The 25,682-nt window shown below is 39.7% G+C and overlaps 2 protein-coding genes across 4 annotated transcripts in view; both read right to left on the reverse strand.

Moving 5' to 3' along the window:
• The window catches only part of hdac1 (histone deacetylase 1), a 69,295-nt gene that overhangs the window by 4,975 nt on the left and 38,638 nt on the right, over positions 1-25,682 (reverse strand). For 2 of the 3 annotated variants that reach the window (XM_057354017.1, XM_057354016.1), the window contains exon 1: positions 108-235. The exons of the other annotated variant lie outside the window; for it this stretch is intronic. In XM_057354017.1, coding sequence (XP_057210000.1) covers positions 108-159 — 52 coding nt within the window. In that variant the 5' untranslated portion in view covers positions 160-235. Of the gene's footprint in view, positions 1-107; positions 236-25,682 lie in introns of those variants that run through there. 3 annotated transcript variants of the gene reach the window in all.
• On the reverse strand, positions 3,122-5,774 carry marcksl1b (MARCKS-like 1b). Its single transcript, XM_057354019.1, has 2 exons — positions 5,470-5,774; positions 3,122-4,454 (listed from the first exon to the last, which is right to left on the reverse strand). The coding sequence occupies exons 1-2, from the start codon at positions 5,554-5,556 to the stop codon at positions 3,891-3,893; spliced, it is 651 nt and encodes a 216-aa protein (XP_057210002.1). The 5' UTR covers positions 5,557-5,774; the 3' UTR covers positions 3,122-3,890.

The raw sequence follows: 25,682 nt of genomic DNA on the forward strand, positions 1-25,682 counted from the left end.
TTCAACTGAACTTGAAGATTGTGCAACATGCATTACAAATCGGCGCTGTACTTTGTTGCTCTGTCAATCAAAACTCGACAATAAATCACTTAAAATGCTATTCTTACCATCGTAATAGTAGCAAACTTTCTTCTTTGTTCCTTGACCACTCAGCGCCATTTTACCCTCCAATTACAGCCTGCGCCTGCCGGGGTTTCTGCGCATTGACGAACTTCAATAGCAACTTGTCTCGCGCAGCTTTGAGCCAATCATCATTCAGATTTCTGCATGGAGGGCGTGACTGTTAGGTGCCTCGACCAATCGTTTCTGTTGGTGTCTTAATTACTACGTATTTACGTGAGTTGCCTTTACGCCACAGCTGTTTAAATGTCTGAAAGTTAGTAAATGGTTGTCCTTTAGTCATGGCAATCGGTTTTGGTTTGTCTGTGGACATCTTATTTCTCTGTTTACCTTAATCAAATGAACTTGAACATACTTGATGTCAAATGTATTCATTTAGATATCAAACGTTAAGAAATCCATACCGATTAACCACAAATCATCTCCCCAGAACGCTCTAAAAGTAATACTGGAGGTAACTATACAGCTAGACTACATACCCAACTGACTGAATAAATACCCCCTCGAAAGATTCAAACACGTCGTTGTTTGTTAAACAAATATCTTTAAGATTTAATAATATATGTAAGATATACAAATAAATAAAATAAAACTGCAAGTGCTTATGGACCAGTGTTTACATCTTGTGAGGTGGTCTATAGATTGTTTCAGCAATAACAACATAAACAGACATTACGCAGCCCAAACTTAAAGGGACATTTCACCCAAAAATGAAAATTCTGTCATCATTTACTCGCCCTCAGGTTGTTTCAAACATGTATAAATGTCTTGGTTCTGTTGAACACAAAGAAATATATTTGTAAGAATGTTAGCAATTTTCAGTTCTGGGACATCATCCACTACCATAGTACGAAAAAAATATTGTATCTTTTTTGTTCTGTTGAATTTGAAGAATTTAGGAAAACAAACAGTTCTGGGGCAGTTCTGGTAGTCAATGCATAAAGTCCAGACCTGAACATGTCACTGGTTTAAGAAATGATATAGAAGTATATTTTTTATATTTTCCCTGTCTGTAGTTACAGGCACCAGGTTATTCTTGTGTGCTTGTAGCTTAGTTGGCAGAGCATTGTACTACAAGTGCATAGGTCATGAATTAACGGATTTAATCTATGTATACAAAATTTGCATTTAGATTTTTAGAAGAAAATAAGTGATAACAAAAACGTATGTGTACAGTAGATATCCATGGCATGCATCTGTGAAGGTTCAATCAAAGTCATTGTTTTAAGCAAATGAATTTTGTCTCCACTTATTTCATCTAATTCTATTAAATTGAATTCTGCCAGATTACGCACACACCTATAAACAAAAGAAACCAGATCATGTCTAACAGATGAAAAAAGAAGGAAAGAATGTGGGTTATACATTCAATATCCAAATAAGTGCAAATGGGTAGTTGATAGACTTACATGCAAATTTGTCCTATGGTGTGACGGCAACGACTTTGAAAAAACTAACAATGAAGAAAAACCTCTCTTAAGCTATTTTGTATGATAAATATAAATATTAACAATATAATAGTAATATTACCAGATTGTTTTCTAGATTTTGCTACGTCACACCACAAGACTACCCACATGCATCGAAATGTAGGCCCTATAGTGTATTGAATGCCATCAAAGGGATGGTGCTTTTGAATTAACTTCCACAAATAAGGCTGAAAAACATTTCAGGGTAACAAAGAAAACAGCCCAACCTAGAGCGACTTTGTCCATAGGTTTGCTATTTGGTGAAACATGTAAACCAGACAACTGTAATGCCCATAAACAACACCAGATGGCGCCCTATGTTAACATTTCATCTGCAATTCCCTTGAGATAAATCTGCTACCATTACCATCAAGAGACAGACGATAAAATGCAACGGTATCGTCGTCTAAAAACAAAAATAGCTATTCATACATGCAAAACAGCAGAGTAAGCATTTAATCCATTAATGTGTGTCAGTTTTCTTATAGGGTCACTCATCTGAGGTCTATATAAAGATTACATCTATTGGATTGTACTTTACAGAAATCCTCCCACATAAAACGTATTAGAAAACCTATTGTTTAATTCATTCGACTGGTTGAAATAACGTATTATAACGTTTTAATTACTAAATTATTTCATTCTGCAAGACCAAATCGAGTAAGGTTTAATGAACTGTGAATGAAACATGAATGTTACCAATACAGAATACTATTGATTATTGGATAGATTTATGTTTTATGAATCTGGCAAGCACACAAATCTGTTCATATAGAAACTAAACATCAACATGACATTTATTACGTTCCAGACTTTTAAGATGCTATTAGGACAAGGCATTGGTGTGTGAATATAAGCTTTATAGCCTACATTAGTGATAAGTTCCAGTGTGCGTTGTCATGTTGTTTCATGTGTTATTGTGAATATAAGAATTTATATTTGCCCAAGTAAAATTCATGTTTCATGCCTGATTAAGTTAATGTGTTACAAGTTTGTTTCGACAAAACCTATATAGTTAAAATGTGACCCCGGACAACAAAACCAGTTTTATGGGTCAATTTTTCGAAATTGAGATTTTTACATAATCTGAAAGCTGAATAAATAAACTTTCTATAGATATATGAGTTGTTAGAATAGGACAATATCTGGCTGAGATACAACCGTTTAAAACTCTGGAATCTGAGAGCGCAAAAAAATCAAAATATTGAGAAAATCGCCTTTGAAGTTGTTAATCAGGGGCACTGTGGCAGACCATCCACTCACAAAAATAAAGTTTTTATATATTTAAGGTAGGAAATTTACAAAATAGCTTCATGGAACATGATCTTTACTTAATATCCTAATGATTTTAGACATAAAAGAAAAATCGATACTTTTGACCCACACAATGTATTTTTGTCTTTTACTAAAAATGTTCCCGTGCTACTTAAGACTGGTTTTGTGATCCAGGGTCACAAATGGTTAAAAAAGCATTTTGTAAGGCCATTACTGAAAACTCATGGTGAAGAAGAAAAAAATGCAAACTCGCCATATGTAGGTAACCAACATTTATTTACCATTATCAACTTTACAATAAAACCAGTAACATCTTTAAACATTAGCAAAATAAAGAACAAAATTGGTCAAATGTATTTACAGAGACCAAAAAGCAGATCAAGGCTCACATTTAACACATAACAACTCTGCTTCTTTTAAAACTTCAAATGTGAACATAGCAAGCTCAAATGTGTTTTTATTTTGTTTTTTTCTCTTAAAGCCAAGATGAAAATTAAAATGCGTTTTCAAACAAACGAGACAAAGCCTTCTGGATATTTAAAATGGTTCTCTATACACCACAAAATACTTAAATTTGGGTTAAAATATAGGAATGTAGAAAGTTGGCAAGTCTTTTTCGATTTCCTTTTTTTTAACAGTCATTATATGTGGTGATGTTTATCTTGCACAATTCATCGGTATAATCGCATCAATTCGACAGTGGCTTTGAAAGATGCTTCACATTTATCCATCCTCAAACTCTCAACCCGCTCTTGCGTTGACATCCCGTTTCCAAGAGGTGTAGGCCTGCGCTTGGCATTCCAGATCTTTGAGCCATTATCAGGGAAGTGAACTAGTGAATCTAGTCTGTCGTTTTTTATTAATCTTGAAGAAAGTGGCACGAGGAGTCTTTTTTTTCACATACATGTGTATATATACATATACATATATCCATGTATATATACATATGTATACATATACACATATATATAAATATATATTTTTTTTCTTGGAAAAACAGTTCACAAAGTCCTTTGTGAAGTACAATCACTCCTTCTGTTCAGATGGTGCAGGTGTGGAGTTGGTCTCCTCTGTTGGTTTTGTGGGCTCTGCGGCAGGTTCGGCAGCCTCCTCTTTAGGAGGAGCAGCAGCAGCAGCAGCAGCAGGCTCCTCCGGTTTGGCTGCAGGTTCCTCGGCCTTGGGGGTCTCGGCGGGGGCGGGTGTCTCCTCGGCCTTGGGCTGCTCCTCCTCCTTCTCCTCGGTGGCCGCCCCGTTCTCCTCGGGCTTCTCTTCGGCGGCCGGGGTGGCGGCAGCGGCGGCGGCTTCTTCTTCTTCTTTCACCTCAGTGCTCTTCTTGTTCTTCTTCAGCGAGATGCCCTTGAATTTGAAGGAGTTCTTCAGGGAGAACTTCTTCTTCTTCTTCTTGGGGGTCTCCTTGGTGGCCTCGCCCTCTGGTTTGGCGGCCTCGCCCTCGGTTGCTGGAGCGGGCTCGATGGCGTCGCCAGCCCCAGCCTCAGATTCTTTGGCCGCCTCTGCGGATCCGTTGGTGGCGGCTGCGTCCCCATCTGCCTTGGCAGAGACGTCACCGTTGGTCTTAACGTGGCCGTTCTCCTGAGAAAAGAAAATCGGGAGAAAAATTATTCCGGTGAACCTACCCCTATATGAATGAAGAGTTACGTCATCGTACTGTGTAACTGCCGACTATATATAAACATATGTTTCAGGGCATCCCTTCAATCGTCGACGAACACAACGGTGACCCATCTCGTAAATAATAATGCATGTCTGTGAGGTGACGCCTTGCAGTACGTCACAACTCCGAGCGAGGGCGCTCGAGTCACACAGAAATCTCACAATGCAAACGAGACGGCAGCTTTCAAACAAAGACCGAGACCGATCGAAGCACGATGGAGAAATTCATCCAGCTTGATTCACAATTAACCATCGACGATTGTAAAAATCCAAATGGGCTTTCTAAAAAAGCAACGTAAAATGTAAGTACACTCATTGATAAAAAATGTTTTAGTCGCGTGAAACCAACAAAGATTCATCTAATGTGGACTCTCGCTGTCTAGACTTTAAACGCGTCCGTCAGAAATATACTCTGAAACAAAATCCAAATCACTCGTAACAACCTGAATAAAAAATAAGCACAAGACCAACTCCCAATGCCCGAATTTAGTCAATTTTGCTGATCGATCGCGACCCCCTGCTGTTAACTCATGCATAGTGAATACGTGCAGCATCCTCCTACACTGGCATTAATGGAGCTCGCATGGCAACAACAGCGACAGCCTCAAAATTGACACAAAATACAACAGTGGCCATATAAGAAAACACGAATATTCATAGTCGGGCACAAAATCTGGCCAAAAACACACGCGCGAGATTTTCCGTGATAAACGAAATGGTGAAATTTCCCCGCGTGCCACATGAGACGAAACGAATATTCACTGAGAAATGAAGTAACTTTAACTATTAAAACCTTTTTTCCCATTTTTCATTCCACTCGCAGTGATGCTAGAATCGCTCGCGCTGGTGTCGCGAGTCTCGCTGAGGAGAAGCACTTGTTGGTCAGATGTGGGTGTGTCGCAGATGGCGAGATGGATTTCGTGTTTTGCCTTACCTGTCCATTTGTCTTGACGGCAGCCGGGTCAGCAACGGCGGCTTTCCCCTCCACAGCCACTCCTCCCTTTGATGCCTGGGATCCCATTATGCTCGGTTTGGTTTGAAAGTGAACGAAAAAGAACTCAAATTTCGGGCAGGTGGAAAAAGTATTAATCCAGACAGACGGACGTCGCGTGCATCCAAAGGTGCCAATGAAGTTGTTGTTTTTCTCTCTTTTTTTTCCTGTATAAGGAAAGACTTGAGATGGTCCACTCTTGTCTTCCACCCGTGTGCGTCGAGGGCAACCTACTACTAGGCTACCAGTTCTAGTTCTACAGCGCTTCAAGATAACCCAAGGCCCCGCCCACGGGCGTGTCTCGACCACTCAAACCAATCGCATACACGGTGCCGCCCACTTCTGGGCATCCGTGTCCCACCTCTTGTGTTTCGCATGAGACCTAAAGAAAATGGCATCAAACTGAAAAGGGAACCAACGGTGACTTGTTGAACTCTGTGGATGGTGAGCGCAACGGGGCTCCACTTTAATGAAACCCATAAAGCCGAACAGTAGAACTAAAGCATTTAGGACTTGTCAGAGGTTAATGTGCTTTGTGGTTGAATGTATTTATCCATTTAGTATAAGACAACACAAACGTGTAATGGTTCTGCTAACATTACATAATATTCACTTTATGATGATGCTGCTGATGATTAAACTGTTTAAGGGAATAGTGGTTGCATGTGTAACGCTTTATCATTCACAAAATGTTTGCAATGTACATTTTTTTGTCAATGTTTGTATATAATTGATTATGTATATATATTGACCATTTTTAACACAATACACATAGTCGCACATGAGTTTATTCCAATTTGCAATGAAAGGTAAATGCATGTTTTATATTAGTTCTCAACTAGTTTTGCTTCCCAAATGACATCATCAAGGGGAACCAAACTTTTTATCACACAAAAGATGTCAAAAAACGATTACAATAAATGTCAGATTCATATAGTTTTAGTATTTAAAATATTACTAAATGAATTAGCATCAAAATACCATTAAATTTGACAAAAGATACAAACAGCATTGTCTCCTCTTTAAAAGTTGAATCACAATTCGTTCGATTAGATTTTCTACAATTATGTGCATTTACATTTGTTTTAAGGGGGCTGTTGCTCACAGGTTGCTCACAGGCAAAAATCTTCCTCATCAAATCAATCTTGCTCCACATCACTATCTTCTCCCTGTCTCAAACCCCTCTGTTTTGTCAAATGACCTATAGTCTAAACTATTAGCGCAGGAATTTGAGGCACGCAAGCGCTCGTGAAGAATTTTTCACCGCATCTGCGTCTTTCCCAGAATTCCCTGAACCTCGTGGATCGGGGCAGAATGCGTTTTATGTGTGTCAGATGAGAGAATGTAATGAATAAGCTCATATATTGAAACAGTCTCCTCTTTTACTCTAGGGAGAGAGTTGGGGGTTGGGTGTGATGGAGTGGAGAGGAGGAGGGAGTCTTGTGCCCCGAGCTTTTATGATGGGGTTCATTTTCTTGATGGTGGGTCAGGACACATCATCTCGCCGGTTATGCGTCAGACTTTAGCTTTCTCCGTTTCTCATCAGCTGTCTGAAAGGCCTTTATTGTCACGAAAGTTGGAGGGATGAGTAAATGGCCGCCATCCTCCTGAGCAAGGCCTGCATTTCACACCTTTAATCTAGTAGAGAGCCTTCTTTGGGTCTGGTGTTTCAGAAAGCTCCTGTAGGAGCAACATCTCGCACATGAATGTCAATGGGGTGTTGATATGCCAATGATAGGGACATCAGACCGGGCAGGGCAGGTGAGAACTGGCTATCAGTGACTCTTCTGCTCTGGGACTGTTTTGACCACAGCAGGGAGTGAAAGAGGAGGACGGTGATGGTGTGAATGTGGGGGTTGGTTGCCCTAGAGCACTGTGGACTGAACTGAAACTACATGGAGCCTTTGCTCAGTCCAATGCAGGGGCTTGGGGAAATTTGCCAAGGAGAGAATAAATGACACATTCAAGTCTGATAGATTCGGTCTCAACCAAACCAAAGAGTTTGCTGGTAAGTTCAGTGGTTCCCATCGTGACCTAGAGGTCAAGTGAGCAGAGTTCACATTCCTCTGAGTTTCCCTGATCCCCTGCTTCTTGGTGAGCTGATATGCGCTTCTGTTATTTCTGGGTGATAAATGGCTAATCATCTCAATATTTTTTCAACTTTAATATGAGCCATTTACATTTATATAGGCAAATACATTTGTTTCATAAATGGCTGACCCAAGTAAATAAACACAGATCCCAAGTATGTTTAACAAAACGTAAAGAACTATAAAACAGTACGAAAATGTTTTCAAGTAACTAAGCCATGTTTTCGCATCTATGAACACAATAAACTAAATGAACACGATAAACAATAATATTTAATATAACATCAAGTAATAATAACACCAAAATGTACCTACACTCTTAAAAAATGCTGGGTTATTTTTGACCCAACAATGGGTTAAAACAACCCAGCATTTTTGTTTTAAACAACCCAGCAAGGTTCATTTACAACCCAATGGTTGGGTTCATCCCTTTTTGACCCAATGCAGGGTTGAAAAATTACCCAGATTTTTTTTAAGTGTATAACATTAAAAAGTATGTGGATTAGGGGTGTCACAACATACCAGTATTTTCAATAACCAATATATTAAAAACAACTATTTACAACATTGTGTTAATACTACACATACAGTATATATGAATATTAATAAAGTAAATAATTCGGCAAACATTTAAAGTTTTGCGTTAAGAGTCACAATGGTTACAAACTCTCTCTCAGCCTCTTAAAACTCATATTTTTAGTGTGATTCATTAGGCCGAAACAGAAAATAAACAAAAATAGAGAATTTGACTGGTGACATTATTTATTATGACATGTATAAGTGTTTCAATATATACAGTGATAATATTGACATCGTGAATTCCTTTAAGCATGATAACCAGTGAAAAGCCAATATTGTGATAGCACTAATATATATATAATTTTAATATACCTACAATATTTTGATAGGAACATTTTAATAGAAATAGAGTGTTTGAAATTATTCATATAAATAAAGCAGCGTTTTTGTACTAAAGTGTAAATCAAAAACTATATATTATTTTATATTACACTGTGAAAATGATTTGTTAAAAAAATAAGTTACCCAGCTGCCTTTAAAAAAATGGTTAATTCAACTTCAAAATATTAGATAACATAACACTTTTGCATCAAATTCACGTAATAACTGATATTTTTACATTGAATTACCGCAAAATTTTAAGGCAGCTTGGTAACTTAATTTTTTTAAGTTAAAACAACAAATCAATTTTTAATATGTATATTTATAACATAACAGAGAGCATAAGAGAGATCTTCATTATTCATTTTGTTTTACATTTTTTGCTGATTTTAGGACACGGTTTATTTGGCAACTACCCATTAACATTCTCATATGCTAAAGTCACAAGACAATGATCACATCTACAGTAATAACCCGGAAAGGTAATGGCCAATAAAAACACATTAATGGGTAATTACTATAATGTTCACATGTTGCAAATCTATTATTTACAAAATGTCAGTCATCCCTACTGTCCATTTCTCTTTTAAAGCTTAAGGACACCCAAGATCTCCATAGGATCTTGTAGTGCATGTGGAGAGATTCATTCCCTCCACTGTCGTGAAATACATACGCCAAAGTTAGATTTTGCGTGCATATGATACGCCTATTTTTGCATGCATATGATACGCCAATTTAGCGCGCGTGCATATTAACCAGCAATTTGTCTTGTTAACCTGTCCCCTAACCCAAACCCTAAACCTAATGTTAGCGTGCGTGCATATTATAACCTCTACCCAAACCCTAAACCTAACAGTATTATTTTAATTATTTCAGTGTTTTCTCTTCATGTACGTTTCAAAATGGCTGCTCTCCAGCGAGGTGCACGCAAACATTGGCGTATCATATGCACGCAAAATCTAACTTTGGCGTACGTATTACTCGATAATGCAACAGCGTGTTATTTATACGCAATTCATGAGACCGGGTTGGATGAGCAGATAACTGAAAGTATGTCTATGTATGTCCCACAGGAGACTTCGGCTAAACAACAGCACACTCTCAAGACCATGTGAGCTCCAGCTTGTGATCGGTTTGGATGACGATAATTACATAGGTTATGTTAATTTGCACAAGACCACCAGAGGAACTCCGTGACTCAGCAGAGCACAATCGAAGTCTCCTCGGGGTGCGAGAGCTTCGAGACAAAGCGCACTTTTAAACTTTTAAACTCAGCTGTCTGGGAAAGAAGTCAGCACATGTTGTTGCTCTAATGTCCTCTGAGCAAACTTCGCCCCCGATTGAAGCGAGAGGGCAGGGGCGGGGCAGGGGCAGGGGCAGGGCAGGGCAGGGCAGCGAGGGGAGGTACGTGACCCACTCCAAACTCTGTCTATTTCTGATGCTTAATAGCATACCTCTCGCTCTCTAAGATGTAGCCTTGGGACTGCTTTCTGGAATATTTAACGTGGGCCATTTTATCTCTTTCTGGTTTTTCTCTTCACGACAGTCAATGGCCCTTTTTGTTTGGTTGCCCAGATTTCATGCCTGAACACAGAGTGAGATTTATATCCTCAAAAGGCTCTATTGTTCTCCATTCAGGATAGCAACTGATGAGCATCACAAGCCGGGGTGATGGGAGGGAAAGAGAGAGAGAGTGAAAGACAGAGATGTAACATTGTATTTCTTAATAAATCGATGTATCACAAATTACTCACTCCATACAGTTTCACACATTGTCAACTTTACACAAACGTCCCTTATTACACCCAAAGCTCTGATTAACTTCTACCAGACAGGAAAACTTCTACATCACAAAAGAAGCCGAGCCATTACGTTTCAATAGTGCTTTTGTGAGTTTCCACACAAGCGGTGACATCAGTCCATTAAAGTCACTCTCCTATTATCCAAAACATCTTTAGCTTTAATCTGCCTGCCATCATCGATCAGTAAGAAGAGATTAGAAGCTTCTGAGACAATAGGAACATATGGCATAGCTTTTTAAAAGACAGATGTTCGAGTCGGCCGAAGATGAAGGAAAGAAAACAATCTTGACTTTAGCTGTGAGCTTTGGTGTGGAGCTGCTGGGGGTCAAGAGGTCAAAAGGTCGCTCGGCTTTGGGACGTTTTCTTAGATGTTTCGCATCAGACCCGACCGACGTGTCATAATAATGAAGTATCCAGCGAGGAAACAAAGCTCTACGTGATTCTCCTCAGATCTTCACTATGTGCTAAAAGCATATCGCTGCTGGCCTCCATATTTCCTGATTTTTATTTCTTGCTATAAATCATTATTATTGGTCACTCTTTATGTTTGTCACTGTGTTTGCAAATATCCAACCAATAAAAAGTGCTTGTCAAGTCAAGTATTCAATCATCAACAGTGTTTTCCATGCTGAAAAACAGCAAATTTGAACATCTGAGGTTTCGGAAGGAAAGTCGCTCTATCAAGTAAACTGTGATAGCTACGTTCTTGGTCCGTGAAGGTTTGATGTTTGAGAGCTATGGCAGGGGGCTGGATTGTTAAATTCATTTCAGTTTTAGTCATTCAGACATAAAGAAGACTTGAAATATGTTGTAACATTCTTCAAAACATCACAGTCATATGGACTTGGAACAAAGTTATAAATTTTTAAGGTCATCCAAAAATCAAATAAGTTATTATTCATCATTTATATACCCTCATGTCATTCCAGACCTGTATGACTCTTTTTTCTGTAAGACACAATAGAAGGTATTTTGAAGAACGTTGGTAACCAAACAACATTGACTTCCATTGTATGGACACAAAACCTTTCTCAAAATATCTTCCTTTTATGTCCCACATAAGAAAAGTAAGTCATATCTGAACAACACGAGGGTGAATAAATGATGACAGCTTGTTTTTAAATAATGACTTTTCATTGCTGTGCGAACTATTCCTGTAAGCCAGAATTTCTCATCCACATACAGTAAATTCCCCTATTCTGTACAATCCCCTACTTCCCTTCATAATAAATGAACACGTTTCCTATCACAGCATTCCTATATTAAGTTTGGAAAACACCTGCAGTCCCCACACAAACTTTGGTATTGCCACTGTTAAGACGCCCAACCTATGTTTGCAAACTACCCAACACGTGGCGAAATCTCAAGGTGCTTTCCGTGACCCACTGGGAATCCCTCCGATGAGTTCACGCTTACAACATCGTGTGGCTTTCACTTTCGCTTTTTCGCCCGTGTCAATTTCTGCTTTCCCTTTTTGTGTAACCTCCTCACGTCGATCTGCATCAGCAGTATCTGGGAATTTCCAGAAGGCAAATTCCAGCGAATATGCCAATTAACCATTAAACAGAGAATGTACACGGGCATTTCTGCCTCAGTAAGTACCGCGCTAGTCATTGAGCGGAAGCTCCTATATTGCATTGGAGGTGACTGTTGATCATTCAACGGTGTTAACTTCGCCATTCCGCAAGAGCTGACCGTACCATACTCAATAAACCAGATGTTTAAAACACTCAGGATTTATCATTTAAATGTTATTACCTACCACCTACATCACATTCTCCTGACCACTAACAACCCGCCTCATGCCATCTTATCAGAAAGACTGTGGTGCTTCTGTCAGGCTGCAAATGAGTAAAACGTTTTGTTTACCACAAGCTATGAATTGAATTAGTTGACTGCTGAAACTGCTCAGGTCTGTGCATTGAGAAAACATGCAACTTTTTGGCAGAAACCTCACACCTGGTTTCACCCACCACTGTATTTTTAGTGAGAGATACCTTTCATTCTCCCCGTGTACAGACGGTGCCACGAATAGCCCAGAGCTAGAGATTGATACACAAACACAATGCAGACGCAGGTGAGTCAGGAGATAACATGCGGGCCAGCCAGCGTGTCTAAACCTCTGCCATTTTGACGGACAGTGAATGGATGCACAGGGCGGCCAGCTTTCAAATCCCCTGCTATATTATTATTTTTCAAAACATAATCTTCTCGGTCTGTCTCTCTTTTGATTGGCTTTGTTTTCCGTTTCTCTTCTCCCATTTTCCTGTTTGTCTTGCGTTGGATCTGCAAGAGGAAGACAGAAACGTGTGGGCTGAATTTACTCACATGTATAAAAGGAGTATTTTTTATTTTTCTGCGTGGAGTAGAGCTCCCCCTCCCACACACATATGAGAAAGTGAATGAGCCGTCATAGAAAACAGATCTACATTCAGTAAACACGTTTGTATGATCGCCTATTTCTCATATTGCAAGGGGAACCTGAGCCACAAATGTGTACCAGAATATCATAGAGGCTTGGGGGATGGGCACTTTTGACTACCCTAGCAACCAGTTTGTCCTGTTTCAATTTTATGCAGATAAAAAAAATTTGAATTTAGGGGAAATATAGTCAGTAGTTCACAGTATAAAATTTTATTATAAATAGTAAAACCTGAAAAACAAAATTTTGTTATCATAAAAATGTTTGTTGTTATTAAAAATGATGTATTTCATAATACTTAGAAAAGTATCCACACTGTAACAAAAGTAATTTTACAGATTTTTCATGTATAATGTCCAAAAATGTGTTTTTCTTGTTTTTTATTTTGACAGATTGTTCATGTATTCTTGACAATCAAATTACAGAAAAAGACAGGGGAAAAGTGTCATCTTACAGGAAAAAGCTGAGGCGCCAGAAATATTGCGTAAAATAAATATGTTCCCTGTAAATTTCTGTTTCTTTTACGGGATTTTTTTTACAGTATTTTGCCACACAAAGCTGATGACTTCTAAACACATCGACCTGTTTTTTCAAGCTTAAATTGCGCAGCGTTTTCACTATTTGCATTCCACACAAACAAACCCGTGTACAGCTGTTGTCATAGCAACAAGGTCAGTGACACGTTCACATGCCAAAAACGCACTTCACCATTCTGCGGTTCTTCGTGTAAACCAGTTTGTGAGAGTGTTTGTAGGCGTGTTAACACCTGTATTAGTAAACATGCTACTTACAAATGAATGTATGTCATTTATAAAGATTTCCCAATTCACTTCTCTATAAGTCGCATGCGAAAATCAAAACAAGAATGACAATCCTCTGTAACCTCGAGGTTAAACGCTAGAGGTTACAGACAGCTTAATGGATAGTAAAGAGGAGTGTATTCCTATTGACCACAGCACACTGGATTTGACCGCCCAGTTTGGCAATACGGGTGACGTCCGACACGAAAGTGTGTGAGCGAGCGGGAGAGCGAGGCTGAACAGTGATGGCACACTGACCCAGTAATACAGCTGTAGTGCCAGTGGGCCTACTCTGCCCTACTGAACCCCCCACTACACACACACACATTCACACCCAGCTGTCGCTTAGTTTGCCTGTCCGTAATAACGGCCCATTAAATGCATGATGATTAAGATAGCGTAAAGAGAAGACTGAGCTATTTATGAGAGAAAAGCAACGTTTTGGCATGGTACGGCTGTCGAGGGAGCGCATGCGAAACACACAGGCTTTCTTCTCCAAACGCAACACAGAGAGGGAGACAAAATGGAGGGGTGATGCAGAGACAAGGCAGGCGTGTAAATGATGAAGCCGTGGCTTTACAGCTGTGTGCTTTGGCTACTGGACTGAGGACTTTCTGGAGGCAGAGATAAGCTCGATTTTTGCTAGACAGAGGCTAAATCTAATTAATGGTGAGCGGACGGAGCAGTAGGCTGTACCTCCCTTGTGAATGTGTGCGTGTGAGAGACAGAAAGGGAAGTAGAGAGTGTGCTTGTTTTGGGGTGAAGAACATGGTCTCTTTTTCCAAAAGCAATAATGAGGCACTAATGAAAAATACCTTCTTTTCTGTGTCTCTCTCGGTCTTCGCAGCATTATCTTCCCATCTTTAATAGCACCATCTGGATTCCTCCACTATTCTGGTTTTAAATCTGTTTTCAGAGTTTCATTCCTTTAATTGCATCTTGCTTGCTTGTATCTCTTGCTGTTTTATTAGGTCGTTTTTTTCTTATTTTCCTCTCGCTCGGCTTGTTCCGCTAACAGGGTGTCTGAGCTACACAGTTCCTCCAGCAACTTTATTTTCCTCATTTGTTTGAAATATTTTTTTATTTACAAATGTGATACACGTGAATCATAGCTGAAAATAAATAAACGTCAGCTATTAAGCAAGTAAATTCAGTTTAAAAATGCGCGTTCAAAACTGCAACCTTACCTAACCACAACGGTAAGCTTTAAATATAATAACGGTAAATATTGATTTATAATTTGAGCTGTCAGGCATTATTTTGCAGGTAATGTCAGATTGAGGTCAATTGACCCCAAAATGAAAATGTCATTTACTCACCCTCTTGTAATTTCAAACCTGCGTGACTATTTCTTCTGCAGATCCCAAAAGAAGATATTTTGAAGAATGTCGTCAACCGTCGGCACCCGTTCACATGCACTGGTTTTGTGCCCATAGAAGTGAATGGGTGCCAGCACTGTTCAATCACCAATGTTCTTCAAAATATCTTCTTTTGTGTTCTGCATAAGAACAGGTTTGGAACGGCATTAGGGCGAATGTAAGAATGTTCATTTTTGGGTGAACTATCCCTTTAAGTCAGTGCTGATTTTAGTATTACAACACCGTAGTACTATTCTAGTGAAAAGCGATATCTCCCTCCCTTTCTCAATCTCCCTTTTCACAATCAGCCCCGTTTTTTCTCTGTTATGAAGTTCAGCAGCAATCAGTTTCTAAGGCGAGTGGCATCAATGCTTCCTCTTGTTCTTTTACTGCGTTCCGCGAGGTGCATCAGAACAGCTGAAAGGGCGAGAGAAAGCCATGATATGCTCTTTTGAGCAAGATGAAAACTATGTCAAAGGTTTTCTCTCTTTCTCAATGTAAATGGCTGATAAAGTAGGTCACCGCCCAAAAGAAATTCGAGGGAGAACAACCCTCATCTTGAGGCGAGCCAGAAGATGTAAATAAGCCTGAAATGTCTTTGGGATGTTTTCCTCCTTCCGTACGTGCTGCAGTCACCGAACAATTGGTGCAATCGGTGCAATGCCGCCACCAAAATAGTCTGTGCAAAGGAGGAAGTTACATGGAGGATCTGAGGAAGTGACTCTGTTGGGGACTCGCTTTTTTCATAATAGTTGCAGCCCTGCTGTATTTGCGGATGCAAATGCTGCTTCAAAGTGACCGCATGCCCGCTGCCTCCAAAATCTGGCCGGGATAACCCGACTCTACACAGGGGTGCGAGACCGCACGCCACCAGCCCTAATGTCATTAGCACAGGTTTGAACTGTTATCGTCCACAAACTAGGCTGTTTTTGGACGATCCACACTTGCCAGCGCTCTAATAAGGACCCTCTCAAAAAGCAAAGGTCATTGACTTATAGTCAGTATAGTCCCCTAAATAGACAACAGCTCAGTCTAAATGACTGTTTACCAAAGCTTATAGATTTAATGAAACGTTCAAGCCCCTTTCAATGACAATGAGCGGGCAGAGCTGGTACAAGAGTGCGCTTTGTGAGACGGTCATTAAAAGTCTCTTTATGGGACGGAGAGTGGGCCAGAGATGGTAGAGCGGTTCAGCTCTCCGCGTTCGGAGCGAGCCTTAAACAAGCCGGGCTTTGTGAAGTTGCCGTCTTTGAAGTGAGCGAGATGCGCTGACAGGCCAAAGCGGGAAAGCGACAGCGAGCTCATCTTTTTTTTGGCGACCCCACAATCCTTTGCTTCTCAGATGAAATTGCCTGATGTTAGATATACTCAGAAAGGATGCTTCTAATGATGTCTGTGAATTGTGTTTAGGCTGGTCAAATGGGACAAAATGGAGGCTGGGGAGAAGCTTCAGCTCAGACTGAAGGATGTGAAACTCTGCATGAAGCAAAGAAACCGTGGCGGTTTTATTTCATTAGGGGTGTCAATAATTCACTAAGTTGCTGTAAAATCATGCAGAAAATCATGCTCTGCTCACACAGCTTGGAGATCAAAGAGTAAAGCTACGCAGTGAGCCACTATATTCGTCTCTGTTAAACGGGAACGGGCATTTGGTCTTGACTCATTTGCACACTATACAATTTAAAGTAGACCGACGTTTACTTTCCATTGGCTGATAAGATTTTTAAAAGCTCATGAATTCCTTCAGTCCTACAGCCATAAATAAATGGTGGAGACCGTTACCCATTCAGCAGCCCAACAAAGGGATGTGAACGACTAAATGGCTCTATTAACTATTTGCATAGTTAGCTATTCACAAGCTCTCTTTGTGCTGTTTCTCTAGCAGTAGATTTCAAGATCTGTGTTTGTATTTGTCAGTCCATTTGAGAGAATCTTTGTGGACTGCTCGATCAATACTGCTTTTGTGTTGCTTATTTTGTAATCTTGTGTGAGATTTCGGTATCAGCGGTACTGTAACTGTAATGTCAATAAAGCCCGCCCACTCGAACATCGGCGGTTTATGGGAAAATCCACAGGACACGGCATGCAGTGTTGGTATGTAAACACTCGAAAGTGCGTTCAAAACGTAGAGTAGACCCTTTGAAGGAGCCAGGGGAATTTCGGGAATTTTCTTGGAATGCCAGGCATTCCAAGGGAGGAGAAAATGGCACTCAGGAGAACATATCATTTCACCAGGCATAATGGAGCTCTCGCATGTTTCATTTAAGTGCGAAATTGGTCTCAGATGTTGCTCCTGCGATGCCTTAGGACAAACAGGAACAAATGGGATGATTGTTGACATACAGTAACATTACGGAGCTGTAAATGTGCACAAAATGATCTCGGATGAAAAATGTTTAGTCATCTTGTTTATTGGCAAATCCGGTCAACGTGGGCAACATTGTTGAGATCGGAGATGCTGCTCTGAATTTAATGTAATTATTATTTAAATTACTTTTTTTATTATAGTTGTCTTCGAGGAACAAATGAATGAAGAGGATCGTCTCTTCGTCTCTATTCGTAACTTGTTGAACAGGCCTCAAGCTGAAACTGATTTCATTTAAAATCCTTGTGAAATAATCATAATAAAGTGAAAATAAAGCGATGTAACTGATCTTTATCAAATTATCATGCATGTTAATGAGGCGTGATTTACAATGTTGTCAGATTTCAATTCTTTTATTGTTTTTTCACTACCTCACAACCTCAGTCGTCTCGCCTGCCCAGTGGTGAGGGGTGGCGTTTCCATTGTGGGGTGGTGTCCATTAGAGAGACGCAGGGGGCTTTGTTGGACTTCTCATTAGTCACGATCCCCCGCTCACAGCGCGGCCATTAGAGTCCCTTCACCCACAGACTAATCAGTGTCAGCGCTCACAGACCCGCCTTTCTCTCCTCGCTCCTCTCTCACTTTCTCGATACCTCATCACTTCTCCCTCCTGTTCCTATATCTCTCGCTGTCATCGTCTCATTCGCCGACAGTGATATAGGCTATTTACTCATCTGACTGTCAATCCGCTATTATCTGGATGTCTGGTAATACCAAATGCTCAATTCTGTCCTTGATATCTCCTCTCGACTTCTCACTCCGGTCTCAGCCTTGGGCATGTGTGGCCATCCCCCTCATGTGCCAGTTGGTGGGGTGGGGTGTGTGTGCTGGGGGAAGGGGGGGAGTGTGTTGTGATGGTTGTATTGAGGCTGGGTCGGGCAATAGTCAGTGTGTGTGCTGAGTCAATAACACTGCTCCCTGTGTTCAACAGGAACAATAGGAGGGGTAAGTGAGTGTGTGCGAGACATGGGGACTGGGGGCAGGGCTCGGGTAACAAGCCGACAGCTGGGATCGGGGTTTGGGTGTTGCAGACACGCACACGCACACACACACACACACACACACACACACACACACACACACACACACACACACACACACACACACACACACACACACACACACACACACACACACACACACACACACACACACACACACAGATAGATTAAACAGTAGTTAAAGAGGAACATGTTTGTTAAGTGGAAAAAATCTGGTTGAATTTTAGAGACCGCAGAATTAACATGGTTGGAAATGAATAAATTCCTTGTTCCTCTTTCTACTCGATTATTTAGCCATCAGCGATGAGCCGGCGCTAAATGCCACCAGCCGAATGTGCCTGCCATACTGACGTACCCACTGTCTGAGTTACAATGGGAAAACCCAGACGCGGCTGAACTGCCCAATCAGAGACTGTCAAGTCAGTAAATGCTTATCAGTCATCAATATGTCGGCCAATCAGAGATGGAGCAGCTAGTAAATGCTGAGCAACCAGAGAAAGCTGAGCTGCTGGGGGGCAAGACTGATTCACACACCCCCTACTGGACCACCATGTCACCTTCAAAAGACTTCCTATCATGTTTAACCTCAGTAAATGGATCTTTGCTAAAGAGAAAATGTAAGGGACATTTTAAAATTGTATAATCCCCTAAAGCTATGAATACATATGAGCAAATAATTCAAAATAAGAATTCTGTCATCATTTAGTCACCCTCAAAACCTGCATATGAATCTTTCTTCTGTGGAATACAAAATAAGATATTATGAGAAATGTCCCAGTGGTTTTGAGTCCATACTATGGAAGTCAAGGGGGGGGACGGCTATGGTGGGGATGTGGGGTAGGTTGATGGGGGGAATGTTGTTAGGTTATACTGTAAACATGATTTGTTGTTTTAACTTAAAAAATGAAGCTACCCGGCTGCCTTACAAGTTTTAAACTTAAAAATATTAGTTAACGTAACAATTTGCCATCAAATTCACGTGACAACTAATATTTTCATGTTGAAATATCTCACATTATATTGATATTTAAGTTGAAACAACAAATACATTTCTACTCAAAATATCTTCTTTTGTGTTGTGCAGGATTTGGTGATAGATGGATAGATGGATAGACAGATAGACGGATAGATAGATAGATAGATAGATAGATAGATAGATAGATAGATAGATAGATAGATAGATAGATAGATAGATAGCGATTCCCTCCATAAATAAGCCTCACAGTGGTGGTAGACCTAATATACAGTTAGCTTCTAAATCTATACAAAATCCTCTCCGGAGTACGAACGGACAGATCTGACCTACATTAGCAGCAGCGTTATGATCTCAAAACAGCGTGGGCTGAGTAGGCGTACATTTTTATCTGGAATGCTTAGCTGGTCCCACATTCCCGCCACACTACTCCAAACGTATCTAGCCGGAATCTCCAGCGAACAGAAAATTTAAAGGGATACTTCACCCAAAAATGAAAATTCTGTCATCATTTACTCACCTTTGAGTTCTGATGAACACAGAGAAAGATATTTGGAAGAATGCTTATAACCAGACAGATTTTGCCCCCCATTGACTCCCATAGTAGGAAATGGTAGTCCGAAGTGCCCCAGAACTGTTTGCTGTCCTACTTTTTCAAAATGTCTTTTGTGTTCAACAGAAGTATTTATTCCTACTATGGCAGTCAATGGGGGGCAAAATCTGTCTGGTTATAAGCATTCTTCCAAACATCTTTCCATCTTTTTGTTCCATCGGAACAAAGAAAGTTATACAGATTTGAAACAACTCGAAGGTGAGAAAATGAAGACAGAATTTTCATTTTTGGGTGAAGTATCCCTTTAAGATTTAACGGCCAGGTGAGGCTCTCTTTCACAGCAAACAGACTAAAACAGGTGGAGCTATCTTTAGCAGTGCTGGCTAAGAGCTTGTTATTGTTATTTGTCATTTTGTAACACTTTCCTGTAAAAAAGCACAATATGTGCTATAGTTACACTTGTGTCTCTTGAAGGCCAGTGATTGGATCATTTTTGCATAGTTGATGCAAATCGATCAAAAAATAAAACGTTTTTGGATGGATCTAAACCACGGAGGCAAGAGAATATCACAGAGAGAGAGAATATGAGGTCTTTTGACTTTTCCAGAAAGCAACCACGCAGAGCACCCTAGCAACCACGCAGAGCACCTTGACAACCGCATAGCAACATCCTGGCACAGTTGAGCTTTTGCACTGGCAGTCGCCCTCACATTTTCTGCAGAAAATGCACAAATCTAGTTTGCAGTCATGTGCAATCGCACGTGTGTTACGTAAGGTAGATTTGATCCACGGAACAGCCACAGCAATATGGCACAGATAAGGCACTATACTTTCTTTTCCCTCACCCTGTCTCCTAACAGTGAAGAGATACCCACAACAGCCAGTGACACAACAGTCCCTTGAGATAAAGACAGACGAATAAAGAGTGAACGACACCTCCATATCACAGATTAAAATGACCTTTTGATGTCGATCACGCACCAGACTGCATCAGCATAACAGACTCTCAGGGTCTTTGTCTCAGCGGCTGACCCGCCATAAACACCGTTTTAACCCCGTGCTTCAGCCCAGCTTTCCTGTACAGTGGAAAGACAGCAAGAAAGAAAGAGAGCCGAAAAACGGCGGACAGAGATGACAGATCACCCAAGACTGCACTCAGCTGTGCCAGCTCTCATAAATCATACATGCCTCTCAGACACGGCGCCATCTTATACTCTAATGATCAGCACGGCCTCTTTATTCGCTGAAGTCTTTCTCCCATGATTCCCTTGTTTAAATACCCCACAGTCTCAAGCTTCAACGCTTGCTGGAAATACAGTAGGTTTCAGTCTTCTCGTAAATCGGGTTTACAGTAGATATTTAAAGGAGCCTCAGGCGTTAGATACTCTTTTGCGAAGACAGTCTTTATAAAGTTGATGTGTTACAGCGTGACATTCTAGTAAATGTTAATGAGCGGAGACGGACACATTTGAAAGCATATTACATCTGAATTTGACATTAATGATTTATACTTGATCATGCTTTTATTTCACATTTTATGCATTTAGCAGACACTTTTATTCAAAGCATTGCTTTTTATTCAATTCATTGAAGATATACAGGGTTTTTTCTGTGTTCCCTGGGAATTGAACCCATAACCTTTGCACTACTAAGGCAATGCTCAACCAACCCATACAGAAATTTGCTATACGGCCATATATTCAATTCAATAAAAAATCATTTATGTAGCGCTTTTCACAGCTTTGCATGTTTGCAAAGCAGCTATGCATATGCCTATAGACCATTTCATCATACTCCCTGGACTGCAGTGAACTTCCAGTCTGTGTTTGTTTATCGGTCTGGTTTGTGTCTAATAATATAACTACTTACATTTTATTTCATTTGTGTTAATATAAATTTATATTATTGCTTTATTGCAAAGTAATTGTATTAAATAAACGATTTGTTGAATTTTGTTGTATGTTAATTTTATGAAATAAACAATTGTTGAATGCGTGTCGCATTTAAAGAAACCGTATGGGACCATCTAGTGGTTGCGCTTGGTATCGCAGTCTAAATAACAAAATATTGGAGAGGCAAGTTTGGCCAAGTGACGGTTCTTCAGATTCTTTTGCTTGTTATGAGAAATCTACAGGGTCCGTGTACTTAGCGGCCAACGGATGAATCAAGCTTTTTTTCTTTTTTGCGTTGATTATAGAAAATGGGAAACGAAAAAAAAACCCGTTGTCCAATTTTTTCAAATGTGTTTATAAATGGTAATCGGGAATTAAAATACACGTGTGAAAATCCTATGTCTCTATTTGTGCAGTTTGTTTGTAGTGACCCCGAAGCGGAAGCTATCGAGTAGTATGATTAACCGTTCTGTTGATGTCTTTGGAACATGTGGTTGCACGAATATGCAGGTTTTATTACAGAAAAAAGGAAAGGTTACAACACGAACACAAAGGCCACCCCATGTTAAAGCTTGAGTGATCCAGTAGTCATTCCCTTACGAAAATTAAACATGTTTTTTTTGTGGTACAAGTGTAGTAACCATGGTTTTTTGGTGGATTGATTAGTTGGGGCAAAACCATGATTACTACAGTAACCATGTTTTTTTGGTTTTATCCAAGAAATGTTAGGCATTAAAACTACAGAACTGTGAATTACACTGCAATGTGATAGTGGTATACATATTATAGAGCTGTGAATTATATTATGAGCTATTTTGTTAATACAGCATGAACTGCATTTATATGCATCTATGGCCAAATACAAAGAAGCACAGAGCACTTAGACGCATATCTATATGTCAACAAATGCACACTTTCCAAGTCAAAAATGTATAAGGCCATTTGTATTGGCAACTGACATAAACAGTGCAACTATATTCACAGTAGGATTGGCTTTTACAATGCACTGCTGTTCACATGAGAATCATACCCACAACAAATATAAGTCCATGGTTCATGGTAATGTAAGTCGCTTTGGATAAAAGCGTCTGCCAAATGCATAAATGTAAATAAATGTAAATGGTTCAGGACCATCTCTGAACTTAGACATGCAGCTACATCAACCTTCACTTAAGTTTTAAATCAAAGACTCTGTAAGATGTCATGGGTCATGTCATGCCTTTTCTCATGATGCAAATAGAGTTTGACAGTGAAAGGTTATAATTTAAGATGTCCACATGCCCCGCCCACCTTGATAGCTTCCGCTTCCGGGCAGAAAATAGAGACATAGGATTTTCACACGTGTATTTTAATTCCCGATTTCCACTTATAAACACATTTGAAAAAAAAACGGACAACGGGTTTTTTTCGTTTCCCGTTTTCTATAATCAACGCAAAACCCGGAAAACATCTGGATTCCCGATTTTGATGTTCTAATTTAAAAAGTAAAATCCGTTGGCCGCCAAGTACATGGACCCTACAGGCACTCTATTATTTGTGAACGTGTACCGGAAGTTAAGGGCAGTCCACCAACGTGCGCATGCGCAGTAGCGTTTGTTTATGTTGTTGCTTTGAAACTATCTATAGACAGAACAACAAAAGAGAAAAAAATAATAGATGTAGAAAACTGAATATATGAAATTAGAATACATTGTATTATTAAAATTTTCGCAGTACAGTGAACATTAATGTAACTATAAGACTGTATCCTTGATTGTGCTAGTAAGTGCTGTGTGCGCATTAAAGTTATACGTACTCTCATGCAAAGAAAATGTATTTATTACATGTTAACTGTGAATATTATATTAAATAATTCAATATACATTTGAAAAAATACAGAATAATATGTTGTTACTATACTATAATATTACAATATATTGAATAATATATAAGAAATGACCACGTTTAATATATCGAAGAATATTATCACTTGGATCCAATATATGGAAATGTATTATTATATTATATAATATATTGCATTATATTTTCCAGTATATTCCCATTTATTTCTGTTTCCTAAGATTCTGAACTAAAGATGTTTTGCACATTTGTCCGTATATAAGATTTTTGTATGGGAATTGAGCTACTTGTATCACAAGAGGCTAACAAAAAATGAAAAAATGAAGTGCAAACAAGTTCGTATAATGTGAATCATTCAAAAGATGATTGTTACATCAAAAGAAAGAAAGAAAGCCCACCTTAAACCTTACATCACTGAAGGATTAGAATTAAGGAGAAGGTACAAATTATTCACCTTGTAAAATAGTTAGGAATTGCAGTGAGATTGTGTTGAGAATACACAGTTCAGGCTGGACTTCATAAACTAGAAACAAAGTATTAAACCAGCACAAAACAGTGACATAACTGTAACAGATTTGTACGTTTCAAGCTGTTCTCACAGTGTAACACAGTCAGTCTGTTCACTCGACAATGGTGCTGGCAAAGGCACCACTGAACAAACCCTGAACCTTAAATATTAAACTTCCACATGTAACTAGTGTTGCCAGATCTTAAATGAAAAACAAAAACACGCAGAATTAAATTCAAATCTTGTGTCTTAAAATAAGACAAACATTTGGGCTTTTTTGCAGTATCAAATTCCTAACGCATCCTATTGGGCGAAAAAAACATCCCTTAAAGGGATATTTCACCCAAAAATGAAAATTGACTCCCATAGTAGGAAAAAATACTTTATCATTTTTTTTGCTTCTGTTGAACACACAAGGACAGCAAACAGTTCTGGGGCACTTTGGACTCATTGTATGTTTTCCTACTATGGGAGTCAACGGGGGCCAAAATCTGTCTGGTTATAAGCATTCTTCCAAATATCTTTCTCTGTGTTCATCAGAACAAAGTATGATGACAGAATTTCAACACTTCATGTAACTCCTACTGCTATTGACACGAGGTATTTAATTCGTTTTCTAAGCAAATGGAAAAACAAATTTTACCTGCTGGATAATCCCATTGACTTTGAAGGAACGGCATGTGTCATTTACATGTATGCATTTGGCAGATGCATTTTGCCATTCATTTGATCATGTTTGTGCAACGCTCTCGCAGGAACATGTGTCAAAGGTAGAATTTCACAGAGCGAGTTCTTGGTGTAATGAACAGCCATACAGCAACACCCTAGTAACCATATGCCTATGCCCTAGCAACCAGTTTCATCTTTTAAAATCTATTTTTCTTTTCTCCAGCATGCACCTGTGTTTTGTTCTTTGTCCACTGTGCTGATGTTGTTGGGCAGGGATCAAGGCACTACAACTCTCTCCTTCCGTCTTAAAGACACCAGTGTAAGGTAGAGAGACCTAAGGGGCTCCATTCTGCTGCTCTCGCTCTCCTACTCCACTGCCAGCTGCTCTTATGATGTGAAAGAGAATTTATAATCGGGTGGCTGAGGAGATGAGACGAAGGGAGAGGGAGGGAGAGAGAGAGAGAGAGAGAGAGAGAGAGAGAGAGAGAGAGAGAGAGAGAGAGAGAGAGAGAGAGAGAGAGAGAGAGAGAGAGAGACGAGAGAGAGAGAGAGAGAGAGAGAGAGAGAGAGAGAGAGAGAGAGAGATAGGAAGGAGCGGAGGTTGACCTAATTCTGTGCAAATGGCGGCTCTGCTCTGCTCTGCTGTAGTAGGCAGCTCTCTCTCTCTTTATCTCTCTCTCTCTTTTGTAAATGTAAAGGCACGGAGCTTCTGCCTGGTCTTTCTCTTGGGTCTTCTAACAGTGTAGCTTGAATTCTTTAAGCTTCTATGCTGTCGTTGCAGTTCTGCATGCTAAGTGTGTGAGGATTCTTCATACAACACAAACATGCAAATACACAATGTCATAAAGTAGGCCACGAAGCAACTCATTGGTGGTGCATTTTTAAGAAAGCGTCATAAATAAATAGCGATAAAAATGCATTTTCAGTCCTCACATAGAGCTGAAAAGTCCTGATAAGATCTCATTGTAATGACAAATGGAGGTT

The sequence above is a fragment of the Triplophysa rosa genome, linkage group LG16, assembly GCF_024868665.1.
Source record: "Triplophysa rosa linkage group LG16, Trosa_1v2, whole genome shotgun sequence".
Taxonomy (NCBI): domain Eukaryota; kingdom Metazoa; phylum Chordata; class Actinopteri; order Cypriniformes; family Nemacheilidae; genus Triplophysa; species Triplophysa rosa.